This window comes from Durio zibethinus, chromosome 5, assembly GCF_047325235.1.
Source record: "Durio zibethinus cultivar Kanyao isolate XHJ-2024 chromosome 5, ASM4732523v1, whole genome shotgun sequence".
Lineage (NCBI taxonomy): Eukaryota > Viridiplantae > Streptophyta > Magnoliopsida > Malvales > Malvaceae > Durio > Durio zibethinus.
In genome coordinates, this window is record NC_143166.1 from 25,118,803 (window position 1) to 25,140,103 (window position 21,301).

A 21,301-nucleotide genomic window follows, 5' to 3' on the forward strand; every position below is an offset into this window, starting at 1 on the left:
TTCGTTTATGGTTTGTTTATTGTTTGTGAATATGTTCGTTTATATATATTCATGAACATGTTTGTTTAATGTTCACAAACAAGTTCATTTAGCTTAATTGAACAAACACAAACCAAATACAAATAACCTATTATTTAAATGAACGAACATAAATGAACAAAGTAATTTTCTTAACGAACACAAACATGAATCAAACACTAACACATGTAAAAATAAAATGAACAAACCACAGGCATATGTTTGTTCATTCATATTCGGTTCATTTACAACCTTAAAGAATAAAAATTTAATTTTGTTAGTATTATTATAAATGAACAACAAACAAACAATAAACAAGCAAGTTTTAAACAAATTTCAAATGAGTTTGTTCACGAATATAAATGAACAGAACATACATCTATTTGTGTTTGGTTTTTTTAATAAACAAAATAAAAATATTGTTGAATATTATTTGTTAAGCTTAATAAACAAACATAAATGAACAAAAACCAAATATGTTCATGAATAGTTTATCAAAAGCTCTCTTTATTTACATCCCTAGTCTCGATCGACAAGCTATTATGACCAATGCAAAGGCTATTTTTTCCAACCTTGTGTAATTAATCTCTTTATTCTGTAAGGTTTGACTGGTGTAATATATTGGCACTTGTTCCTATTGGCTTCTTTAACTAACATTGCTGCCACTGTTTCTTTAGAAATTGCTAGATATACATATAAAAGGTTCATCAAGGATAAGACTAGCAAGTAAGGGTAGTGAATAGAGATACTGCTTAAGTTCTTTGAAGGCCTTCTAAAACTACTCATCTCATCTAAATTTGATGGCATTTCAAAAGACCTTAAAAAATGACAAACATTTATCTGCGAACTTAGACACAAACTTATTAAAGGTTACCACTTGCCTTGTCAATCACTGTATTTCTTTGGTAATCCATGAGGGATTCATGTCCAAAATAGTTGTCATCCTTTTAGGGTTCACCTCTATACCTTTATTAGAAACCATAACGCCCAAGAATTTTCCTACCTCTACACCAAATGTATACATGGTAAGATTCAGCTTTATATTGTATTTGCTCAAGATGGTAAAGGCTTTTGCTAGATCTTGTACATATCGCTCTAACAAGGGATTTTTGACAAGCATGTTATCTACATACACCTTCACCTTCAGAGATTACCCAATCTGCTCTTTAAAAATTTTATTCACCAACTTCTGGTATATGGCACCTGTATTTTTCAACCCAAACTGCATCATCGTGTAACAAAATAGATCATCCTTGATGATAAAGAATGTATTTTCTTGAAGTTTAATCTAATTATACCCTAAGAAAGCATCAGCAAAACTCAAATACTTGTTTCTTACAGAAGAGTCTGTTAACCTATTCACTGAAGGTAAAGGAAAACTATCTTTAAGACACGCTTTGTTTAGGTTTGTAAAGTCTACACACATTCTCCATTTACCATTTACCTTTTTTACCATAACTATATTGGCAAGCCGGTTAGAATACTTGACTTCCTTGATGTATCCAACTACCAATAATTTATCCACTTTTCTCGACTATCTGAATTTACTCAGGGTGAACCTTTTCTTTCTCTGCTTGACTGGTTTGACAACTAGGTCAACATTTAAGTGATGAGTGATAATACACTCATCAATACCAGCATATCTATTACGGACCATATGAACACATTGGTGCTTTTTTACAAAAATTTATGCAATATACCTTTTACCTTAGCATCTAACAAAGACCATATTTGGGTTATGAAGGTTGGGTTTAAGGGATAAAGTTGGACTAATATAGTTTTCTCGATAAGGCGAGCCTTAGATTCCTTAATTTTACCTCATGCATCTAGGTTGTCAACACTTAAAGGTTAGGCTAAGGCTGGGTTTATAACATGGATCGATAGGGAAGCACATGTCTCAGGGTTATTTGTAGGTGAGGATGAGGGTAGGTTGATGGTTTCATCTTCTTTTTGGATGAGTTTGAGGCTCAAAAGATGGCATTGGTAAGTTGTCACCTTATTTGTTTTCATATATCTCACCCTAGTAGGTGTGGGAAATTTAACCTTTAAACAATAAATGGCAATCATAATCTTGGCCTTTTTCATCAAAAGCCTGCCAAAAATTACATTATATGCCAAAGGCTGATTAGCCACTAGAAAGTCTACTAGCATCATCATTATATGTTCGCCATCACTCATCGTAACCGATAAGGTAATGGACCTTTTTCCCATATTAGATTGATTGAAAAACCCCAAAAATAAGCCTTAATGGCTTCAAATCTCTATATGTAAATCTCATCTATTTGAAAGCTTAATACTAAATTAAATTCACTACACTACTATTATCCATAAATATTTGTTGTACTTGACAGTTGGCTATAGTTGCTATGACCACTATAGGGTCTTTACCATTATCCACTAGGATGTTAGCATCATATTCTAAAAATTACACCTACCAATCTTTAATTTTTTACTTCTTGGGTGCTACATCAATTACCATTACACTATACAAATGAGATTTATGCTTAGATTTACTATTAGCCCAATCTTCTGTGGCTCTTACAATGACATGGATAACTCCTTAGATTGGGTGTTTGCCCATAACTTTCTCCTGGTGAGTTTCTTTTGTTTGGCGAGATGAATCATTACCCTATTGACAAGTAATTTGTTCATGGCTTTGGCAAAATGGGTGGTTGTTGGCTTGTGGGGTAAGTTGAGCATTAATGAGGCTTTTTAATCTTTCAATCTCTTTCTAAAGAGCTATGAACTCATTTGTGAAGTACCTTTCAGTTGAATGGTAACTACGTGTCTTTTCGGAGATCGTTGGTTCTTTAAAGATTTGGATAAAATTTTCACTTGGTTGGGTCTTTAGTTAGACATTTAAGCGGGATGTTGCATGATGGCATTTAGGGTTCTAGTTTTGTTTTGGTGTTGGTTAGACTACGTTTAGGAGCTTTTATTGTTGTTATTATTGCTATGCCAATATTTTCTTCTTTATCGGTCATAGGTCTAACAGTTATCGTATAATCATTGGCTCGATAATTGATCCATTTATTCCCTCATCACATATGTTCTTGACATTGCTTATGCCGTTCAGCCCTTTCGGGGGCCTTAATCTTTTCAATTTCAGTAAATTTTTTACCCTTTCATGTAGTTGGTACAAATGCTTTGGTTTATTTTTTGTCAATCAGTATCTCAAGTGGTCATGTCTTACCTCAAAAGTAAAAACCTAGATGGTCCACTCAGCATTCAAATCCTTGATCTCCAGAGTGGCTATATTAAACCTTTTTAAATATTGTTGTAAAGTCTATTCAAGTTTCTACTTCATGGCTAACAAGCTCACAGAGAAGCGTACAACAGCCCTGCTACTCAAGAAATGTGCCAAAAATTACCTATTAAAGGCATCAAAGCTATTTACTGTGGCAAGAACCATGGAATAGAATAATGTTCTAGCTTTTTCATGTAAAATGATAGGGAAAACCTTGTACTTCACCATATTAAAAGTGTTGTGCAGGTCCACAAAGGTCCTGAAGTGGTCCAAATGATCTTTTATGTTAATAGTTCCATTATAGGTATATTTTGGTAGCTTAAGGGATGAGGGTATGTTGGCTCGTCTAATAATGGAAGTAAGAGGGTTATGATCGTCTTTTAGCGATTGAAGATCTTTATTTTTCTCTTTTTTCAAGTCGGTTAACTCTTTATACAAGGCAGCAAGTTGTGTAGTTAGCTTGTTTTTAGTGTTTGGGTTTGCATGTGTTTGGTTTGTGTTGGATTTTATACGGTACGATCATTATAGTGGGTGCTACCGTGTAAAGTTAAAGGGTAAGTTTCTTCAGCATGGGTTAAACCTGGTGGTGGTGGTGGTTATCTGACTAAAAATGTTAAACTTTCTTTAAAGTAGGGTCATTTTTAAAAAGTTTATTGGGTGGCTTGCTGGTATTGTTGAAACAGCCTTTATTGAATGGCCACCTAGACATTTAAATGTTGTATTTAAGCCATGAAGGTTTGGTAAAAATCTGGGGTAGGATATTTAATGGCAAGTTGGTACATAGAGGCTTACGGCACTAGGAGTGAGACTTTTATGGTGGAAGTCACAGAGGGAATGTTTGGCCATTGATTGGCATAAATAGGTTGTAAAAGGGGAATCTATGTTATAAGTAGTTGGGAAACATAGTTTGAAGGTCCCGGAGCAATGGTATAGACCAATGGTGGAGTTAATATTACATTTGGAGATAAAACTCCCATCAAGTTTTGATAAAAACCCACAAGTTGTGTGGCTTAGTCATTTAATGAAAGTAGATTATTGAAGAATAGTGAGTTTTAGTAAAGTAAGTTTGGCAATGGAATTTAAGGGGAGTTGGTAGTGAAAATGCTACATATATAACAGCTGTAGGTTGAGTAAAGGCATTAACGGTAGGAGTTAACATTTTTTAAGAACATTATTGGTGAGACATGGCTATTGTTCCCACATATGGTGCCAATTATTGATGGTGTTTTTGGAATGTCTTAGCTAGAAGGGAGGAGGTAAGATGGAGAGAAAGACAACTATAACCTGCAACCAAAGAAAACAATTAGAGGGCGTCAAAGTTGTTGCTCTATGGCACGCTTTAATGCTTAAGTTAGTGGGTTGCCTGAGATTTGGTCATATTTAATGATTCCAAGTAGGTGGGGGTAGTTACTAGTTACATTTAATGATCCTAAGTAGGCGTTGGTTGTATTTCATGATCCTAGGTAAGTTGGATGCTAGGTGATCAGTTCTAAAGTGATTGCTTTGATTTGATGTCTGTGGGACCCTGACGAGTCTTTCCTTCAACAAGTGGCGAGGTGCTTCCTTTATGACAAATGAAGCAGCTGTTTGGGCGACCCAAGGGTATAATTGCATTGACCTTGCTTTGTCCATTGACTACTTGACTTAGGTGTAACAAAACTCACATGTTGAACCAACATTATTTTTGTATACATGAATAGTGTGTTATAATTGAATAATATTGAATTCCACACTCAGATCTACTTTTACAAAATATCATATAGTAACAAATAATATAGGGAATAATACAACACATAAATAAATTTGAATAATTTTAAATTTAAGTCGTTTTGAATTAGAGTTTGAATCATCTCAAATTTGAAGTTCGTTTTTGTTTAATATAACAAAATAATAATGTTACTCATTTACCATAATATTATCCTAAGCCTTACCGACTTCACATTCTCCCTCACTCATATTTTACCATAATATTACCCATTTAATTAGGGTGAAAAAAATAAAAAAAAATTAAAACTCGATTTGAAATCATAGTATTCATCTTGGTTTAGATTTTTTTTTTCTTATTTAGTTCAATTAAATTTAGATAGTAAATGTTTATATTAGATTTGAATTTGATTTTGGATTAAAAAATAAAATATCAAAAACATCCAAATTGAATTAAATTATATATTTGTATTAATTTATATATTTTAAATTATTATAAAATAAAAATAATTATTTTATATTTAAATTTATTTAAATATATTACAAATTATATTAAAATAATACCAAAATTTAAAAATCAATGAATTGAATTGAACCACTAGAATTCGATTCAAATTAATTTTAAAGAAAAGTCAATACAAGTTGAAAATAAGTTTTGAAAATTTGTACTATTATGTATTATTAAAAAAAAATTAAAATGATTTGAACTTAAGCTAAACATGAACAATCCTAAAAGAATAAATGAATAAATTACAAATATAATGAAATTTATTGATATTCAATTTGTTTACATCTCTATATTTAATTATTGCAAAGGCCTTTTTTTTTTAAATATGCTATTAATTCTATGAACATTATTTGGACAAAAATGATAGGATATATTAAAAGAAGTCTTATCAATAAGCAAATGAAAAGTAATCTAATAAATTAATAAAGTATTGAATTTATATAAGCAAATGAAAAGAATTTAATATATCAATAAAGCATTGAATTTATAATTTTAATGGTTATCCAAAATTTGATAATTTTAAATAAAAAATAATTATTGAAGTAGGTTGTTTGAATAGTATGTGGCTAAGGCTTACGCCTAAGTTTTAAACGATTATTATTCTTTCGAGAAATCGTGTGATCCCCACGATGCAAAATTAATTAGTATATAAATAAAGGTCAGAAAGAGTCACATTCTTGGCGAAATCATATTTATAACACTTATTTATCAATAATATTTTTTTGACATAATACATATTTAGATATATATAGCCATACGTAAATGATGGTGATTCTATATATTTCCTTATTGTAGAGGGCGTATATTAACTAACCTATACTTTTTAATCTATTGGCACGACCAATACATGATTTACATGTGGCAAGTAAGAGTCTGACCTAGAAAGGAAAAATGACTTGGAATCTCGTCAGCCAACCAAAGATTGACATATGGCATAATTAGATTCATCGGCTATTAGAAGCTATTTGTCCATTGGCATATGACATGGCATTTTTTTGGGAAAGATATGTGGTCACAGGGCATGAAAATTGGGCGAAACAGCCAACTCAGCCTAGTTGGCAGAATAATGAGGCACCGGCGACAACAGCGGTTAAGGAAAATTGGTCAGCAACCAAACTACCTAAAATTAGCATAAGAGGAGGAGACAGTGGGATCGGTTGCTCATTTTGTGGAACAGACTTCTAATTTGCCGGTAGAGCTGTTGCTTGAGCCAAATTTCAACCTAATTGGTTCCTAAAACGTAGGAGATGACCATTGGAAAAGCTCTGTAAGTAGAGACAGCTGCCATACAGTGAAGGTCACAAACAACGCACTCCAACAACTTCAGTTTCTACCATTTTCCTAATTTCCTTGAGCTTTCTTTGCATTTCAAGCTCCCCGTAAGCAGGTCATTGTAGTGGATTCAGTTTTCAACCGCAAAAGTGCTTTATTTGGTGATTATTGTAAGTTCATCTAGCATTTGATCAATCATCAATTGTTTTCAAGTATATTAGCGTTGAGTTCATGCAATTTCCCTATATTCAAAGTTTCAATCAATAAAACTTTTCTTTACTCAATCTTAATTAACTTCAATTTTGTTGGAATTGTCTTTATGATGATTCTATGTTGATTCTTAACATTTTTAATTGCTATTTTTTTTTTCGTTAACCATCTTGAACAGCTTTAAAAGAATTTTTTGACTTGATAATTTTTAAAGGTCGCAAGTCGTCTGATCGATTTTACTAAAATACCCTTCAATCAAGCATCTATCAAGAAAGTCAAGTATTTGTTAATTTATGTTAAAAATTAATTGCCATGATAATGGGGAGAAAATTAGTTGAAAGAATTGTAAATCAGGGCAATGGATCAGAGTTATTATCTTTCGCTTCCACATCATAATTTTTTTTATTAAAAAAGAAATAAATTTTTAAAATTGTTAAAAAAGAAAGTACAGTACCAGTTTTACCCTTGACTTTCAGTTGAATTTTCATTTTTCAGTCAGTCTTAACTAAAGAGAGAGAACCAAGAGGATTTTCTTTTTTATTCAAAATCCCAGGGGTGAAAAACAAAATTCAAAACCAAAGGAACTTGTCATCAACAATGCTCCTCAAAAAGATACCAAAAAAAAAAGGAAAAATAAATTGCCCAAATATTAGAGAAGAATAAATTAAATTTTCATATTCAAGTTTTATAGTCAGAATAATTCCTCAGTCGCAGAAGAGTTTAACCTTAAACCTGTAGAGAAGCTTCTTTTTTAAGTTGTGCTGACAACAGTAAGCATTACTTGACCCCGTTCACCAAGTTTGAAGCTTTGAGATACAACTCGTTCATCGCCTGTTCCTAACCGTCGATGATTGGATTTGGTTTGAAACTATGGGCAGATCCGACCATTTCAAGGTCGAATCTTGCTTTTTGATGGTAGGATTCGACCTTAACATGTTGGATCTGATGTTTTATAAGGTTTTTTGCAGCTTCAGTCGACGAGGATGCTAGCCTCTCTTTCTCTCTCCTTTACTTTTTGTTTTCTGTTAAGGCTGGTGAAATTGAAAATTCAACTTAAAAAATCAAAAATAAAAATGGTACTTCAAGTTTCCTCCTTAACAATTTTAAAAATTTTATTTCCTTTATAATAATTACTTTTTGATGGTACAAAGGAATAATAATTCTGATCCATTAGTTGACTTGTTAATGCTAAATTAGTTCAACAATAACTTTTTAGTTTTTTTTATTATTTTTTTATTACAGATTTCTATAAAAAAAAAATTTAAGTCTAAATCTAAATTTTTTATGAGTGGTTGATCACGTTTTTTTACCAAACCACAAGATGATTAGTTCGATTTATCAGTCAAACCCGTTCTTGCATCCAATCAAATCGCGAGTGCGTAATCTACAAAAACACTCGCGCGTAATTAAACATAAACACCCATCTTTTTCTCCAAGTTTTTCCTGGATCAACTAATCTATTCATCTCCTAGAATTTCTCTGTAAATCCTAAAGAAGAAAAAAAAAAAAGAAAAGAAAACTCTAATTCTCCAATGGATCGAGCTTTTCAAAGAACCAAAATCCTAGCCAATCACCTATTCCAATCCTCTCCTTCGCCGCCCGCCCAAACCCCTTCTCTCTCTTCAAACGCCTGTTTAAACTACTCTCCCCCGGAACTTTCCGAAAATTACGCATTTGACATCAAGGAGATGCGGAAGCTAATCGACGGCCACCACGTGGAGGAACGGGATTGGCTGTTCGGGTTGATGAGGCAGAGCAAGTTGTTCAACCCGAGAGTGAGGGGAGGGAGGGTGTTTATGTCGGCCGACTATAATCAGTCGATGGAGCAGCAGCGGGAGATGACGTGGAAGCGCATCATGTATTTACTGGAGAGAGGAGTGTTCAAAGGATGGTTAACTGAGAAAGAAGAAGAGGTTGAGATGAGGAGGTTCGCTTGCTTTGAGGTTCTGTGTATCTTTGATCATTCCATCGCGATTAAGCTCGGAGTTCAGTTCTTCTTGTGGTGCGTTATCTACCCTTTTTTTTTTTTTTTGAAGGGTTGGAATTTTGTCCTGTTGTTTTATTTGCTTTACATACAATGGAATGCAACTCTGTGGAGTTGCATGCTTCTTTTGATTGTTTTTTTTTTTTACTTACTTTTGCATTTGCATCTAAAAATTAGATTTATTGGATACATAAAAACTACTTGCTTTGTTTGGTAAGCGGCTGATAACCGTGCCTTTATTATTTACATTTTTTAATAAAAATTGAAAAGTGAAAAATAAAAATAATAAATAACAAAAAATTGAATGGAAAAAAGTAAAAAATAAAAGTATCATTTTGATTTTTTTTAGTAACAAAATGTATCTAATTTTTTACCGAATAATTTTATTTGAATGTATTGTTGCATTTTATCTTTTTTTTTTTTTTTATAAATTTTAATCAAATATGATTTGGTATATTTTCTTTACCAGCTCTCCAACTTTGCTCTAAGAGATATAACTTATAAGTGTCAAAAGTAACAATCCAACAAAGTCTTAGCATATTGAAATTTGAAATTTAATGGAACCAAGGGCTGTTTGTTACCTTCCTTACGCTTCACTTAAGTTTAAGGTTAAAATTTAGTCAACAAGGTTGAAGTAGCAGAAAAGAAATTTGAACCTTAGTGCTGCTGTTATCATAAATGTTTGCAGGGGTGGTGCCATCCAGTTTTTGGGTACAAAGCACCACCATGACAAGTGGCTGAGGGACACTGAGAATTTATTTTTCAAGGGTTGCTTTGCAATGACTGAGTTGGGGCATGGAAGTAATGTATGTAACGGTTGTCAAATCCTTTAGTAACTGGAATCAAGCCTTTTGTGATTTTTTATGCTGTCTTCTACTTTTTTCCTGATTTATTCTGGCATCATTAATTTTAGGTTCGTGGCGTTGAAACAGTAACAACATATGATTCAAACACAGGGGAGTTTGTCATTAATACTCCTTGTGAATCAGCTCAGAAGTATTGGATTGGTGGGGCAGCCAAGGTAAGCTTGTCTTAGAACCAAATGCCATTTCTCTCCCTGCACTGTCTTTTCAGATTCCTTTGCACATGTGAAATTTTCATTTAGCTGTTTTTATGATCATTTCCTCAGTTTTTCTTATATGCTGACATGGTATGCTTCTACTGCTGCTTTTCTGTCTAGCATGCAACACACACAATTGTGTTTTCACAGCTGAATATCAATGGAACCAATCAAGGGGTTCATGCCTTTATAGCGCAAATCAGGGATGCTGATGGTAACGTATGTCCAAACATTCGCATTGCTGACTGTGGTCATAAAATTGGTTTAAATGGTGTTGATAACGGTCGAATCTGGTAATTCTAAACATATAGTTTAACTTGAATTCATCAATCTTTTTGTTTCCTTAGAAAAATTCTAATCTAAAAGGTTTGCGTATGTGATTTCAGGTTTGACAATGTTCGAGTGCCCAGAGAGAACTTGTTAAATTCAGTTGCTGACGTTTCACCTGATGGAATATATCTAAGTTCAATAAATGATCCAGATCAGGTACTCCTATTTGAGATGACTGGTTTCTGCTTCTAAAGCTGTGTATTGTACCACAACAGGATCCTTGTTAGCTGGTAATGATGTATTGGTGGCTCTTACATGTCTGCTGCTTTAATTCAGAGATTTGGTGCATTCCTGGCCCCTCTCACAGCAGGTCGTGTTAATATTGCACTTATTGCAGTTTACCAATCAAAGGTATCTCGATATTTTTTTTAAAGCATCTTGTCCTTTTTTATTGGCAGATGAGCTTTGCATATTTTTAAAATTTGGGCTGTGGGGTGGCAGGCCACTAATACCAAATGGAAAGGTCACTGATATCATATCATTGCTCTCCGTTTTAGGTTGGTTTAGCTATTGCCATTAGGTATGCGCTAACAAGGCGGGCATTTTCTCTCAAACCAAATGAACCTGAGGTCTTATTGCTTGATTACCCAAGTCATCAACGACGACTCTTGCCTCTCCTTGCGAAGACGTAAGTATATCTACAGTTTATCTTATGAAATATATATTCAACAGAAGCTCTTATGGAGTTCAGTTTGTGTTTTACAACTTCCAATTACAATGCTTGTCGCATGACTCACCATAAAGATTTTTGTTCACTGGCTTGGTAGATAAGTCATTATTTTCTGTGCATATGCAGAAAAAATGTATGTTTTATCAGCATTTGAGGACCTGTGGGAGTCGCTGAGAGTGATTGCATTTATTTTTTTTATTTCTTTAAATTAAGAAAAGGTTATTTATTTTGCTGCTAAATAAATATTTTTAATATGATGCTATAGGGTGCTGACCTTTTGTGCTTGAATAAGCATCTTTTCTTGTTGGCATATTTATTAACATCACAACATTAGATCCTGGATGCAAACACCTTGTCCTTGTATTTGGTGTGTCAACTAACTCAATTATAAGAACTTAGCATTTATTTTAATCGTCAATTTATTCAAAGTTCTAGCTTGTGAGGTTTGGTATTGGACTTTTATGTTGGTACTAAAGTGGGCACATACTGCAATTACTTGGATTGTGATGGAACCAGTGATAATTTAGATAGAGCTGCTGCTTTTGATAAAGGCTCCTTTATTTATTTGTTTTTATATGCTGCAGCTATGCTATGAGTTTTGCAGGAAATTACTTGAAATTGTTGTTTGTGAGGAGAAAATCTCAGTCAAATAAAACCATTCATGTAGTTTCAAGTTCATTCAAAGCTACTTTTACTTGGAATAACATGCAAATACTGCAGGTGCGCAACAAAATATTGTGGATTAAGTTGAATATATTAACTGTAACTGTCATTACAGAGGTTCAATTGTTGAATGCTTCAGGAATGTCGTGAAGCTTGTGGAGGACAGGGACTAAAGACTGAGAACCGTATTGGCCATTTGAAAGGTGAATATGATGTGCAATCCACTTTTGAGGGGGACAATAATATTTTGATGCAGCAGGTAGATATATTTTTCTTGTTCCTGACAAATTTTCTTTGACAAGGGCAAGTGGTTACAACTTACAAGTAAATTGTCTGAGAATATGAACTCAAAGTAAATGGAAAACATTGACATGCAGAAATGGGAAATGAGTCCTGTGTATGTGTTTCAGGTTTTTATTGGATTTTATAAAGAAAAAAAAAATCAAGGTTTGTGTTCATAACCTCCTAAGGATCAGCCCACCGTAATTTCATCATGTTATCTGCTGAGGTCAAACTTGACAGTTTATTGCTTACTTTGGTGGCTTATATTTATTATAAATATTAAAATAGAATTGTACTCTATATTTGTTACTTGAGAACTCTGTTTGAAATAGTGAAACTTATGGATTAAACATGTTAACTCAGGTCAGCAAGGCTCTTCTTGCTGAATATGTAGCAGCTCAGAAGAGAAACAAGGTTTTCAAGGGTCTGGGTTTAGAACACATGAACAAACCCTGCCCCTTGATTCCATCACAGCTTACTAGCACTACCCTCAGATGCAGCCAATTCCAGGTAATATAACATTAGCATCAGTTGTGCTATTCTTAATAGTCCATGTTAAAATCTGGGGGTATCTCTGACCACCATCCATATGTCTAGATGGATGCCCTGCGTTTAAGGGAGAGAGATCTTTTGAATCGATTTGTTGCGGATGTCTCACAATGTCAAGCCAAGCACGCCTTCCTTATGGTGAGGAAGCACTTGTTTATCTAAATTGCTATCCTTTTCTCGACCTTTTAGTCTGATTGTCGGATCACTTTTCAACTTCAGAGTTATCAGCTAGCAGAGGACTTGGGCAAAGCTTTCTCAGAACGATCAATATTTCAAACATTTGTTGAGGCAGAAGCAACTCTAGCTGCTGGTTCATTGAAGGTGAATTTTAGTTAATATTTCTCATATGAGCATCTAGCAGTAGCATCCACTTGATATTAGGTCTAATCTAGAATTGATGAAAGTGAGCCTGATTAGAATGTCTTGGCCAGCCCTTTCAAAGCCCTACCTGTCCTAACAAAATTGAAGTCAATGGATTGAGCTTGAAATGATCTAACTTAAACCTACTAGAACCTTTTTGTTGTCTTTAGTATTGTAAAAGTTGCTGGATCTTATCTGAATGAACAATTTGACTCACCCAACCTGAATTGGCTTGACAAGTTAATTGATCCAAACCTGGTTTAACCCAAACCTGAAACAAGGCAAACCTCACCTGCGCTGGCCAAATTACCATTTCTAGGTTTTTGAAGCTGCCCGTGACTGCATAGTTACAGAATATGGTGGGATGAATATGACCAAAAATGAAGGTAAATGGAACAAATTGATATCATATATAGGATTTGCAGATGGGTAAAATTTTCCGGATTTGCAAAAGGAATTGATCAGTATCTGAGAAACTTTTCATGTTTGTCAATTGAAACCTTGAAAGCATGGTTCAGGTTTTGAGAAAATACGTGCAGCATTTTGTGCATTAGCCAGGTTGTTGAGTCTATACGTTTTTCTTCTACAGGATGTTCTAGGTATGTTGAGATCGTTGTATGCCTTAATTTGTCTCGAAGATGTTGCATTTCTCCGATATGGGTACCTATCAATGGACAACGCTGCTACTGTGAGGAGAGAAATAACAAAAATCTGCAGTGAACTTCGACCACATGCGCTGGCTTTAGTGAGTTCCTTTGGCATTCCTGATGCTTTTCTGAGCCCCATAGCTTTCAACTGGATTGATGCAAACTCTTGGTCTTCGGTTCAGCACTAATAGGAAGTTAACCTACCAATTTCTGTTAACTAGAAGGTCTACTCTTGGGTATCCACTCTTTACCCCGAAACCAACTGTCTTTGAAACCGTCTTTGAACGGTTTATTATTGTAATAATCTAGCTTGCGATAATGCAATGCATGAATCAATTTCGACTATTTTAATTTCTATTTAGGGCTTCAATATAATTTATGTATTGCTTAATAAAAACTTGTCTTATATATTGAGAAATAAGTGAAGTAAATATATTTCATTTATATTTCATTATTTTAAATTGAATTAATATCATGAATGGTTTTTAAATTATAGTAAAATATTTAATAGATATTTAAATTTAAAAAATTTTTAATGTGATATATGAATTAAAAATATGTTAATTAATGTGATAATTACTCATGATATAATTAATTTTAAATAATAATATATGATAGATAAATAATCATTTAAATATTATCAGATTAGTTTATTTAATTTATTATATAAATATTATATTAAAAATTTTAAAATTTAAATGTATATTAAATATTTTATTATAATTTAAAAATCATTTATGATATTAATTCTTTCAAAATTTTTTTTATAGATTTTTATAATAAAATTATCTAAAATCCTTATTCAATATTTTAGTAAAATTTATCATTCAAAATTTTAATTGATTTAATAATTAACATTTATTTTCAAATCATTAAATATATTAAAAAGTTTATTTGCAAGAAGATATTGTGGGCATTATAAAGCCAACACTTTCGTTGCTTAAGCGGTTTATTATCGCGCTTTCTTAAAAAAAGTTTATCATTCCAGTAGCCAACAAAATAATTATTTTAAGTGTTTTAATAGATGATATTTTTATTAAAAAAAGAAAAAGAAAAAATGGTTAATTGGATTCATATTTTACTTCACTCTTTAACACGTGTTTCACTTAATTATGTCTAACTCATGTTTTATGTATGAACCAATGGATTGTCTATTTGCATCATAAGAATTATTCGATACATATAAAAAATTTTATTATAAATTTAATTTTTAATAAAATTACGTAAATATTCATCAATCAATTATTTTTTTATTCTTCACACCTCTTCTTCTTCTTCTCTTATCTTCCTTTCATTTTAGGCAAGTAGTAGTTTCTTTTTTTTTTTTTTTTTTTTTTCCGAGTAACAGATTATATTGTTGTTAAAATTTATAATATCATGTATATTACCAGAAATGAAAAAAAAAAATTGAAGAGAAACAATTGTAGTAATGAAGATTTAGAGATGATCATAAGGTAAGTTGATTTTTAAAAATTATGTCCGAAAACTTTTAAAAATATTTAAAAGTTTATTTTAAAAAATTTATATTTCATTTTGGAAACTTTGAATAGCACTGAAACACGAAATAAAATGAAAAAATATAAAAAATAAATAATTTATCTCTAATTATAAGCTTTTCAACTTCAAATTGATAAATTTTCCTTTGAATTTAGCTTTAAATTTTTAGGGTTTATGGTTAGAAAGAAAAAGAGAGAAAATGAGGTCTGAGGGAGAAGAGACAAGATGTTTAAATATTTTGGTAAATTTTAATTTTGAGTGTGGAATATAATGAGTAAAAATGAAGTATTAAAAATAATAAGATTTGTTAAGTTAATGTTGGGATGCAAAAAACAACCCTCAAAATGTATTTGATTACTACTTTACTTATAATTACTATTTCCATTATTTGATTCCCATCAACAAAAATGTTGCTGCGACTCATTTTTTACATATTTGCCACGCCAAGGTTACGTTTGATATTATGTAAGCACTCCACATTCCTTGGAAATTTAATTAGGTGAAAAACACATTGCAGTGTTTGATATCAAGAAAACACTACAATGACATTGCCGTGAATCCATCGTATTTTATTGCAGCCAAAATTCTTTGCAAAATATTGTAAAATAACTTTGCCATGCCTTGCGAAAGTTACAATATTTCAATCCAGTCCACAACTTTGCCCTCTCCTTTTCCATTACCATTTGCCGCCCACCCTGCTCTGTCCCCTCCCTTCTTCTCTTATTACTCTTAACTTCTCCCAGCTTTTGATTTCAGTTGGCAAAATATAAGTGATCATCAAAGTATTGCGGATGTACTTTGGCAAATTTATGTAGATCATTCTATAAATGAAGACGAGTCTTTTCTCATATTGTTTTGACAATACAACATCCTGCTGCGGCTGCATTTCTTTTTTTTTTTATAGCCTCTTCAAATGTATAAAGAAATATTATATAAAAGATAAGTATATATAATATTATTGTTAAAATATTAGAAAATATGTTAACTTATATATGTTTCTAAGCTTAATAAAAAAATAAATAAAAATAATATATTAAATAAAAGCCTTGTACTTTTTTTAAAAAAATTCAATTGGAATCATTTATTAATTTAAACAAATTTAAATAGAATTTGAGGTTTGAATTATCGGATTTGTCCGAATTTCAGTAAATATTTAAAGTGTTGATATCATATTTAAACTCGATTTAAATTTGGCCCCACCCATTTATGATTATGAACATCTAAAAAATTAAAATAGAAAAGTTTTTATTTATTATTATTTATAATTAAATAAAATTAAAATCTTAAAGCATCACAATCAAATATAAAAGATATAAAAACAAAAACTAAATAAAACCATTTCATCAAAATTTGTAATTATTATATTTAACTTATTTTCCTTTCTTTTGTTTTAGACATTTTTACAAAAATGAAATTGATAATTTACATTAAATTTGGCTAAAATACTAAAAAAGTTTCTGATCTATTTTATTTTTTAAAATAAATTTTTATATTTTTTTATATTTTAAAAATTTTTTATTTTTTAATTTATATTTAAATAAAATTTTGTTTTAAATAAAAGATTAATTTATATTAAAAGCTTATTTAAGTATAGAATAAAGATTAAAAATTTATTTAGATACAAATTAAACGTTAAAGATTTATTTGTATTTAAATTAAAATTTAAAAACTTATTAGCATATACCAAAAATATAAAAGTTTATTTAAATAAAATAATAAAGTTAAAAGATTTTTTTATTATTTTAACTATTAAATTTCAAATCATACATTTAATCATATAATTAATTACAAATAATGCCTTGTAACATAACAGGAAAAAATGATAATGAAATTGTTACTACAGTATATGAAATATTAAATTTAAATATTTTTATAATTTTAATATTTGATGTGTGAATTAATTTTTTTTATTTTTTATTAAATAATTATAATATATTAAAAACAATAAAAGAAATATGTTGAAAAATAATCCATCCGACCGAGCCCAGTCTAATATTTAGTTTAAACAAATTTTTTTTTAGATTACAGGGATAAGTGCCTATAAAGGAAAACGACAAGCCATTGCTCGACGAAAAAATAGAGAAGTGGTGTTGACAAGCTGTTTTCATATAGAAGAAAAAGTTGGAGTGGTTCTCAAGTAGGTAAATATAAACAGTCGCCCAGTCTTTTCTCATTTTGCCGGGGCTGCCTCTACTTGTCTGGAGTCTGCGCTGGTCCTTCACTCTTCTTCCCTTTTTCATGTAATTTTATTCCTTTTAATCCTTCCAAGTTCGAACCAAACAAATCTCTTCAGTCTCTCTAGGTAAATTATTTGTTTTCTTCTCTCTTTTCTTTTTTCTACTTTTGTTCCTTTTTTTTTTTTCTCCAAAGTTGTAATTTTGGGAAAGCATTTGACAGATCAAATGCGTTACCCAGTTTTTCTTTCTTTTCTTTATCTCATCCCTTTAACTTGAAAATTTAGTTTTTTTTTCCGCTTCCATCATTTTGGGGGGTTTTCGTATTCAATTTTGGGAAATTACTTTTTCTGGTATTTTAGGGTTTTTTTGTTTTTTTAAAGAATTGAAAGGTTGGAAAATAGGTGATTTTGGGATCACTGCGGTAAAGGGTTTTTAGTAACCATCGTTTTATACGATTGTTCGCAGTTTTATCATTGTTTTGTTTATATATATATATATATATCTGTGTGTGTGTGCGTGGTGATTTAAGGGTTGCAATTCTTAGATATTTTAGGTTTTCTAAATTCATCCATTTTGGTTTAAATAGGGTTTGGTTATAGAGGCAATGCAGAATAATTCAAAGAACAAATGTACATCTGCATCCCACCAGCTGATGGTGGACAATACCAAGAACCGGCTCAATTATCTCCAAGAACGGTTCACTGATCTTCAAGCCGCTAGGAAGGAAGGTCGAGCTGGTGATGTTGCAGTGTTAGAGGAGCAAGTTTATCAGAACCTTCGTGAGTGGAAAGCTGAGCTCTGCACACCATCCCCGACCTCTTCTTTATTGGTTTGTATCTGTATATTTTATCAACACTAACTTAAACTTTGTGCATCAATCTATAGTTTCCTGTAATTAAAACAGCGGTAAATTCTGTTTCCTAAAAATGAAGTGATTTTTGATGAACCTCTTTGTAGGGTGATAGTCTTGGATCATTCTCAGATGATATAAACCGGTTGTTGCAACTATATGAGGAGGAAGATGATGCCACTAGTCCATTAAAGGGACAAGCAATGCAGAAGCCTGAGACTGATGTTCAAAGCCCTAATCCCAGTAATTTGCCTGTAATTCCTGAGGTGAGACCTTTATCTCTGAGTGTGATGTTAATATGGAGAAAGAGATTCATTCTTTTGTTTTAGCTTTTTAAAAAAGCAAAACTTCTTACTATAACATTATTACCGTGAAAATAAAGGAAATTAAATTCTGCATTAAGTATTTTATGTTTGGTTTTAATTAATATATTTCTTTATTAAGCAAAGGTAGGTGGAGCTATCCTTCTCTAGTGGAACATTGGACTCTTAAGTGCCAAAAGTTTAGTTTTCTTTGATAAACCTGTTCCCATTGAATTTGATCGGTATGCATCTTCCTTAATTACCTTGCTCAGACCATTTTTACTTTTTATGTGCAAAGTGCATCAAATTAAGGAAACAATTTTTTATCTTTAAAGATATATATATATATACACATGTATATTCTTTTTGGCGTTAAAGATTTAAGCTCTTATATGTTGATTTTTCTTTCTCTTAATAATAACCGTATTCTGTTAAAATTAAATTTGGCGACAATGGCTTAGTTAAGCACACTTTCTGGCTTTGATTTCTGGATATTTGACACAACTTAAGTAAATTGTTCATTGTGTTTCTGTTTCATAACTTGTTCATCATGTATAGCACTTCTCAATCAGAAATTTAGAGGCAGAGTATGCAGATGTGTAGATTTCTTTGACTGATTCTTGATTTAATGGTCCAAGTATAATTTAGAAATGAGATGAACATGCTGCATGGCGTTTTATTGATTTGAACCTCAGCATCACAATTTTTTCTTTTCTGTCCATGTTTGGTTGGTTTTTGTGAGTTTCCTGTGGTTTGTTGCTTATCTTTCACGTGAAGTATGCGTGAAGTAGCTGATGAATAGAAAACATTTTCTTTCTCAGGACTATTTAGTGAATCATGAGCCACAAGAACATGGTTTTCAAGGGATTGATTTATGTAAAATTTCTACCCCAGCTTTGGAGACCACAATGGTTGGTAATGCTGACATAAATTATCAATTGGATTATCATCCATTTGACTTACGGCAAGAATTTGGCCATGGGCTTCTCATTGGTGCCAATGGCACTGAAGATTTTGTGAAGGATGCTAGCCTCAACATACTGCCAAATATCTCTCCACCATCTGCTTTCATGGGGCCAAAGTGTGCTCTTTGGGATTGTACAAGGCCTGCTCAAGGATCTGACTGGTACCAGGACTACTGTAGCAGTTTTCATGCTACTCTAGCTCTAAATGAAGACCCCCCTGGCACAATTCCAATTCTACGCCCTGGTGGAATCAGTTTAAAGGATAATTTACTACTAGATGCAGTTCGAGCAAAGATGCTGGGTAAGAATGTTGGCATCCCTCAATGTGAGGGTGCTGCTACCATGAAATCTCCTTGGAATGCTACAGGTAAGCTATCATGCTTTTGTCTTTTTTTTTTTAATGTTCTTTGTTGTCTTGGAGCTATATTAAATTTTGTGGTATGATGTGTTTCAGCTTCATATGTGAAATATAGTGTCTGGTTTTCTCCCCTGCTTTCTTTTGTTTTTGGGAATTCTGGCATTCATATATGACCTGGATGATAAAAACCTTACTGTCTTTTGTCCTTCTCATTCTCTGTCCTATAACCAAGCAAATGTCTTGTATTGCAGAGTTATTTGATCTTTCTTTACTCGAGGGTGAAATAATCAGGGAGTGGCTTTTCTTTGATAAACCTAGGAGGGCATTTGAGAGTGGAAACAGAAAGCAGAGGTCTTTACCAGATTACTCTGGACGTGGTTGGCATGAATCAAGGAAGCAGGTTATGAAGGAATTTGGGGGACAGAAGAGGTCATATTACATGGACCCACAACCTTCTGGCAAATATGAGTGGCACTTGTTTGAATATGAGATCTATGGTTGTGATACTTTTGCTTTATATAGACTGGAGCTCAAGCTTGCCAATGAAAAGAAGAGTCCCAAAGTGAAAGTTACAAAAGATTCACTTGCTGATCTGCGGAAGAAAATGGGAAGGCTCACTGCTGAAGTTCCTGGAGATGACAGAACTCCTGTTAAGGGCAAGATGAAGGCTAATAAGAACGCTGATACCAAAAACGTCAGTTCTGCTCAAGAATAGATTGAGTATTAAGACTGGCGCTGAATTATGGTTATAGTGTTTCTGAACAATCATCTTTGCTAAGAAAATCAACTTGCTGTCGTGGCATATAAATGAGCAGTTTGTTGTGCATTTGGGATCTAATGTCATTCTACATCAAGCAATCAAGTAGTACAAAGTCATTATCTTAAATAACATTGCTTTTTTCCTTCTTCAAGCGATCAAGTGCGTCTCGTGCATCACACCATAAGCTAGATATGGACTATACTTCGCTGAGGTGTTGGGTGCCCCTTAACTGCTTAAAGATGGTTTATGTACAGAGAAAGTTGAAACCTCTATACGTGACATTATTCTAACCATGGGGAGGGAGGTAAATGCTAATTGTAGATGCAAAGAGTGTCAAGGGACAAGTATTCGTTTCCCCCTTTCATTATGCATGTTTATAGCTAGGTTCTGGATTGTTGTTCTCATCCTTCTAGTTATATACAATCAATGAGTACTCATTTGCCTTCTAATTTTTGGATGGTTGTCTGCATTTTTTACGAGGTATGATGGTATGATACGTGCGTGTCGTACATTTACTTGAGATTCAGTGAGGCAGTAAAAAAATTGACAACCGACGGACGGGTTCTGGCGTGTTTGGATTGGATTGTCTTCGGTCTTGGATGGATTGTTTTTGATCTTGGATCATTTGGATTAGGGTTCATTTCAGGTTTGGATATTTTCGGGTTTCGATCATCTTGAACGAGTTATTTCGGGTTTGGTTTATTTCGGATTTAATTCAATTTAAGTTGGATAGGTGTAGATAGGTTTAAATAATTTTGAAATGTTATAAGTAATAAACTATTATTTAATTTTGAATATAATAATTAATTTTGTTTTTATGAAAAATATTAAAGTTAAAAGTTTAAAAAACTAATAAATATTTATAAATATACATTATATAATAATTTT

General features: G+C 32.3%; 2 protein-coding genes across 4 annotated transcripts; both read left to right on the top strand.

Moving 5' to 3' along the window:
* The first annotated feature begins 7,915 nt into the window (after positions 1 to 7,915).
* On the top strand, positions 7,916 to 13,948 carry LOC111282644 (acyl-coenzyme A oxidase 3, peroxisomal-like). Its single transcript, XM_022870822.2, has 13 exons — positions 7,916 to 8,961; positions 9,632 to 9,749; positions 9,857 to 9,964; positions 10,124 to 10,296; positions 10,390 to 10,489; positions 10,610 to 10,684; positions 10,831 to 10,961; positions 11,588 to 11,723; positions 11,806 to 11,925; positions 12,312 to 12,458; positions 12,546 to 12,635; positions 12,717 to 12,818; positions 13,447 to 13,948. Exons 1-13 carry the CDS (start codon positions 8,492 to 8,494, stop codon positions 13,690 to 13,692), a joined length of 2,016 nt encoding a protein of 671 aa, XP_022726557.2. The 5' UTR covers positions 7,916 to 8,491; the 3' UTR covers positions 13,693 to 13,948.
* Positions 13,949 to 17,033: 3,085 nt separating this feature from the next.
* On the top strand, positions 17,034 to 20,862 carry LOC111282365 (transcription factor VOZ1-like). 3 transcript variants are annotated; one of them, XM_022870420.2, is made up of 5 exons: positions 17,034 to 17,142; positions 17,765 to 18,007; positions 18,136 to 18,294; positions 19,152 to 19,662; positions 19,905 to 20,862. In XM_022870420.2, the coding sequence occupies exons 2-5, from the start codon at positions 17,783 to 17,785 to the stop codon at positions 20,366 to 20,368; spliced, it is 1,359 nt and encodes a 452-aa protein (XP_022726155.2). In that variant the 5' UTR covers positions 17,034 to 17,142; positions 17,765 to 17,782; the 3' UTR covers positions 20,369 to 20,862. The 3 variants fall into 3 exon arrangements, with proteins under 3 accessions (XP_022726155.2, XP_022726152.2, XP_022726154.2); XM_022870417.2 differs by lacking the exon at positions 17,034 to 17,142 and adding an exon at positions 17,179 to 17,303; XM_022870419.2 differs by lacking the exon at positions 17,034 to 17,142 and adding an exon at positions 17,468 to 17,599.
* Positions 20,863 to 21,301: the final 439 nt, after the last annotated feature.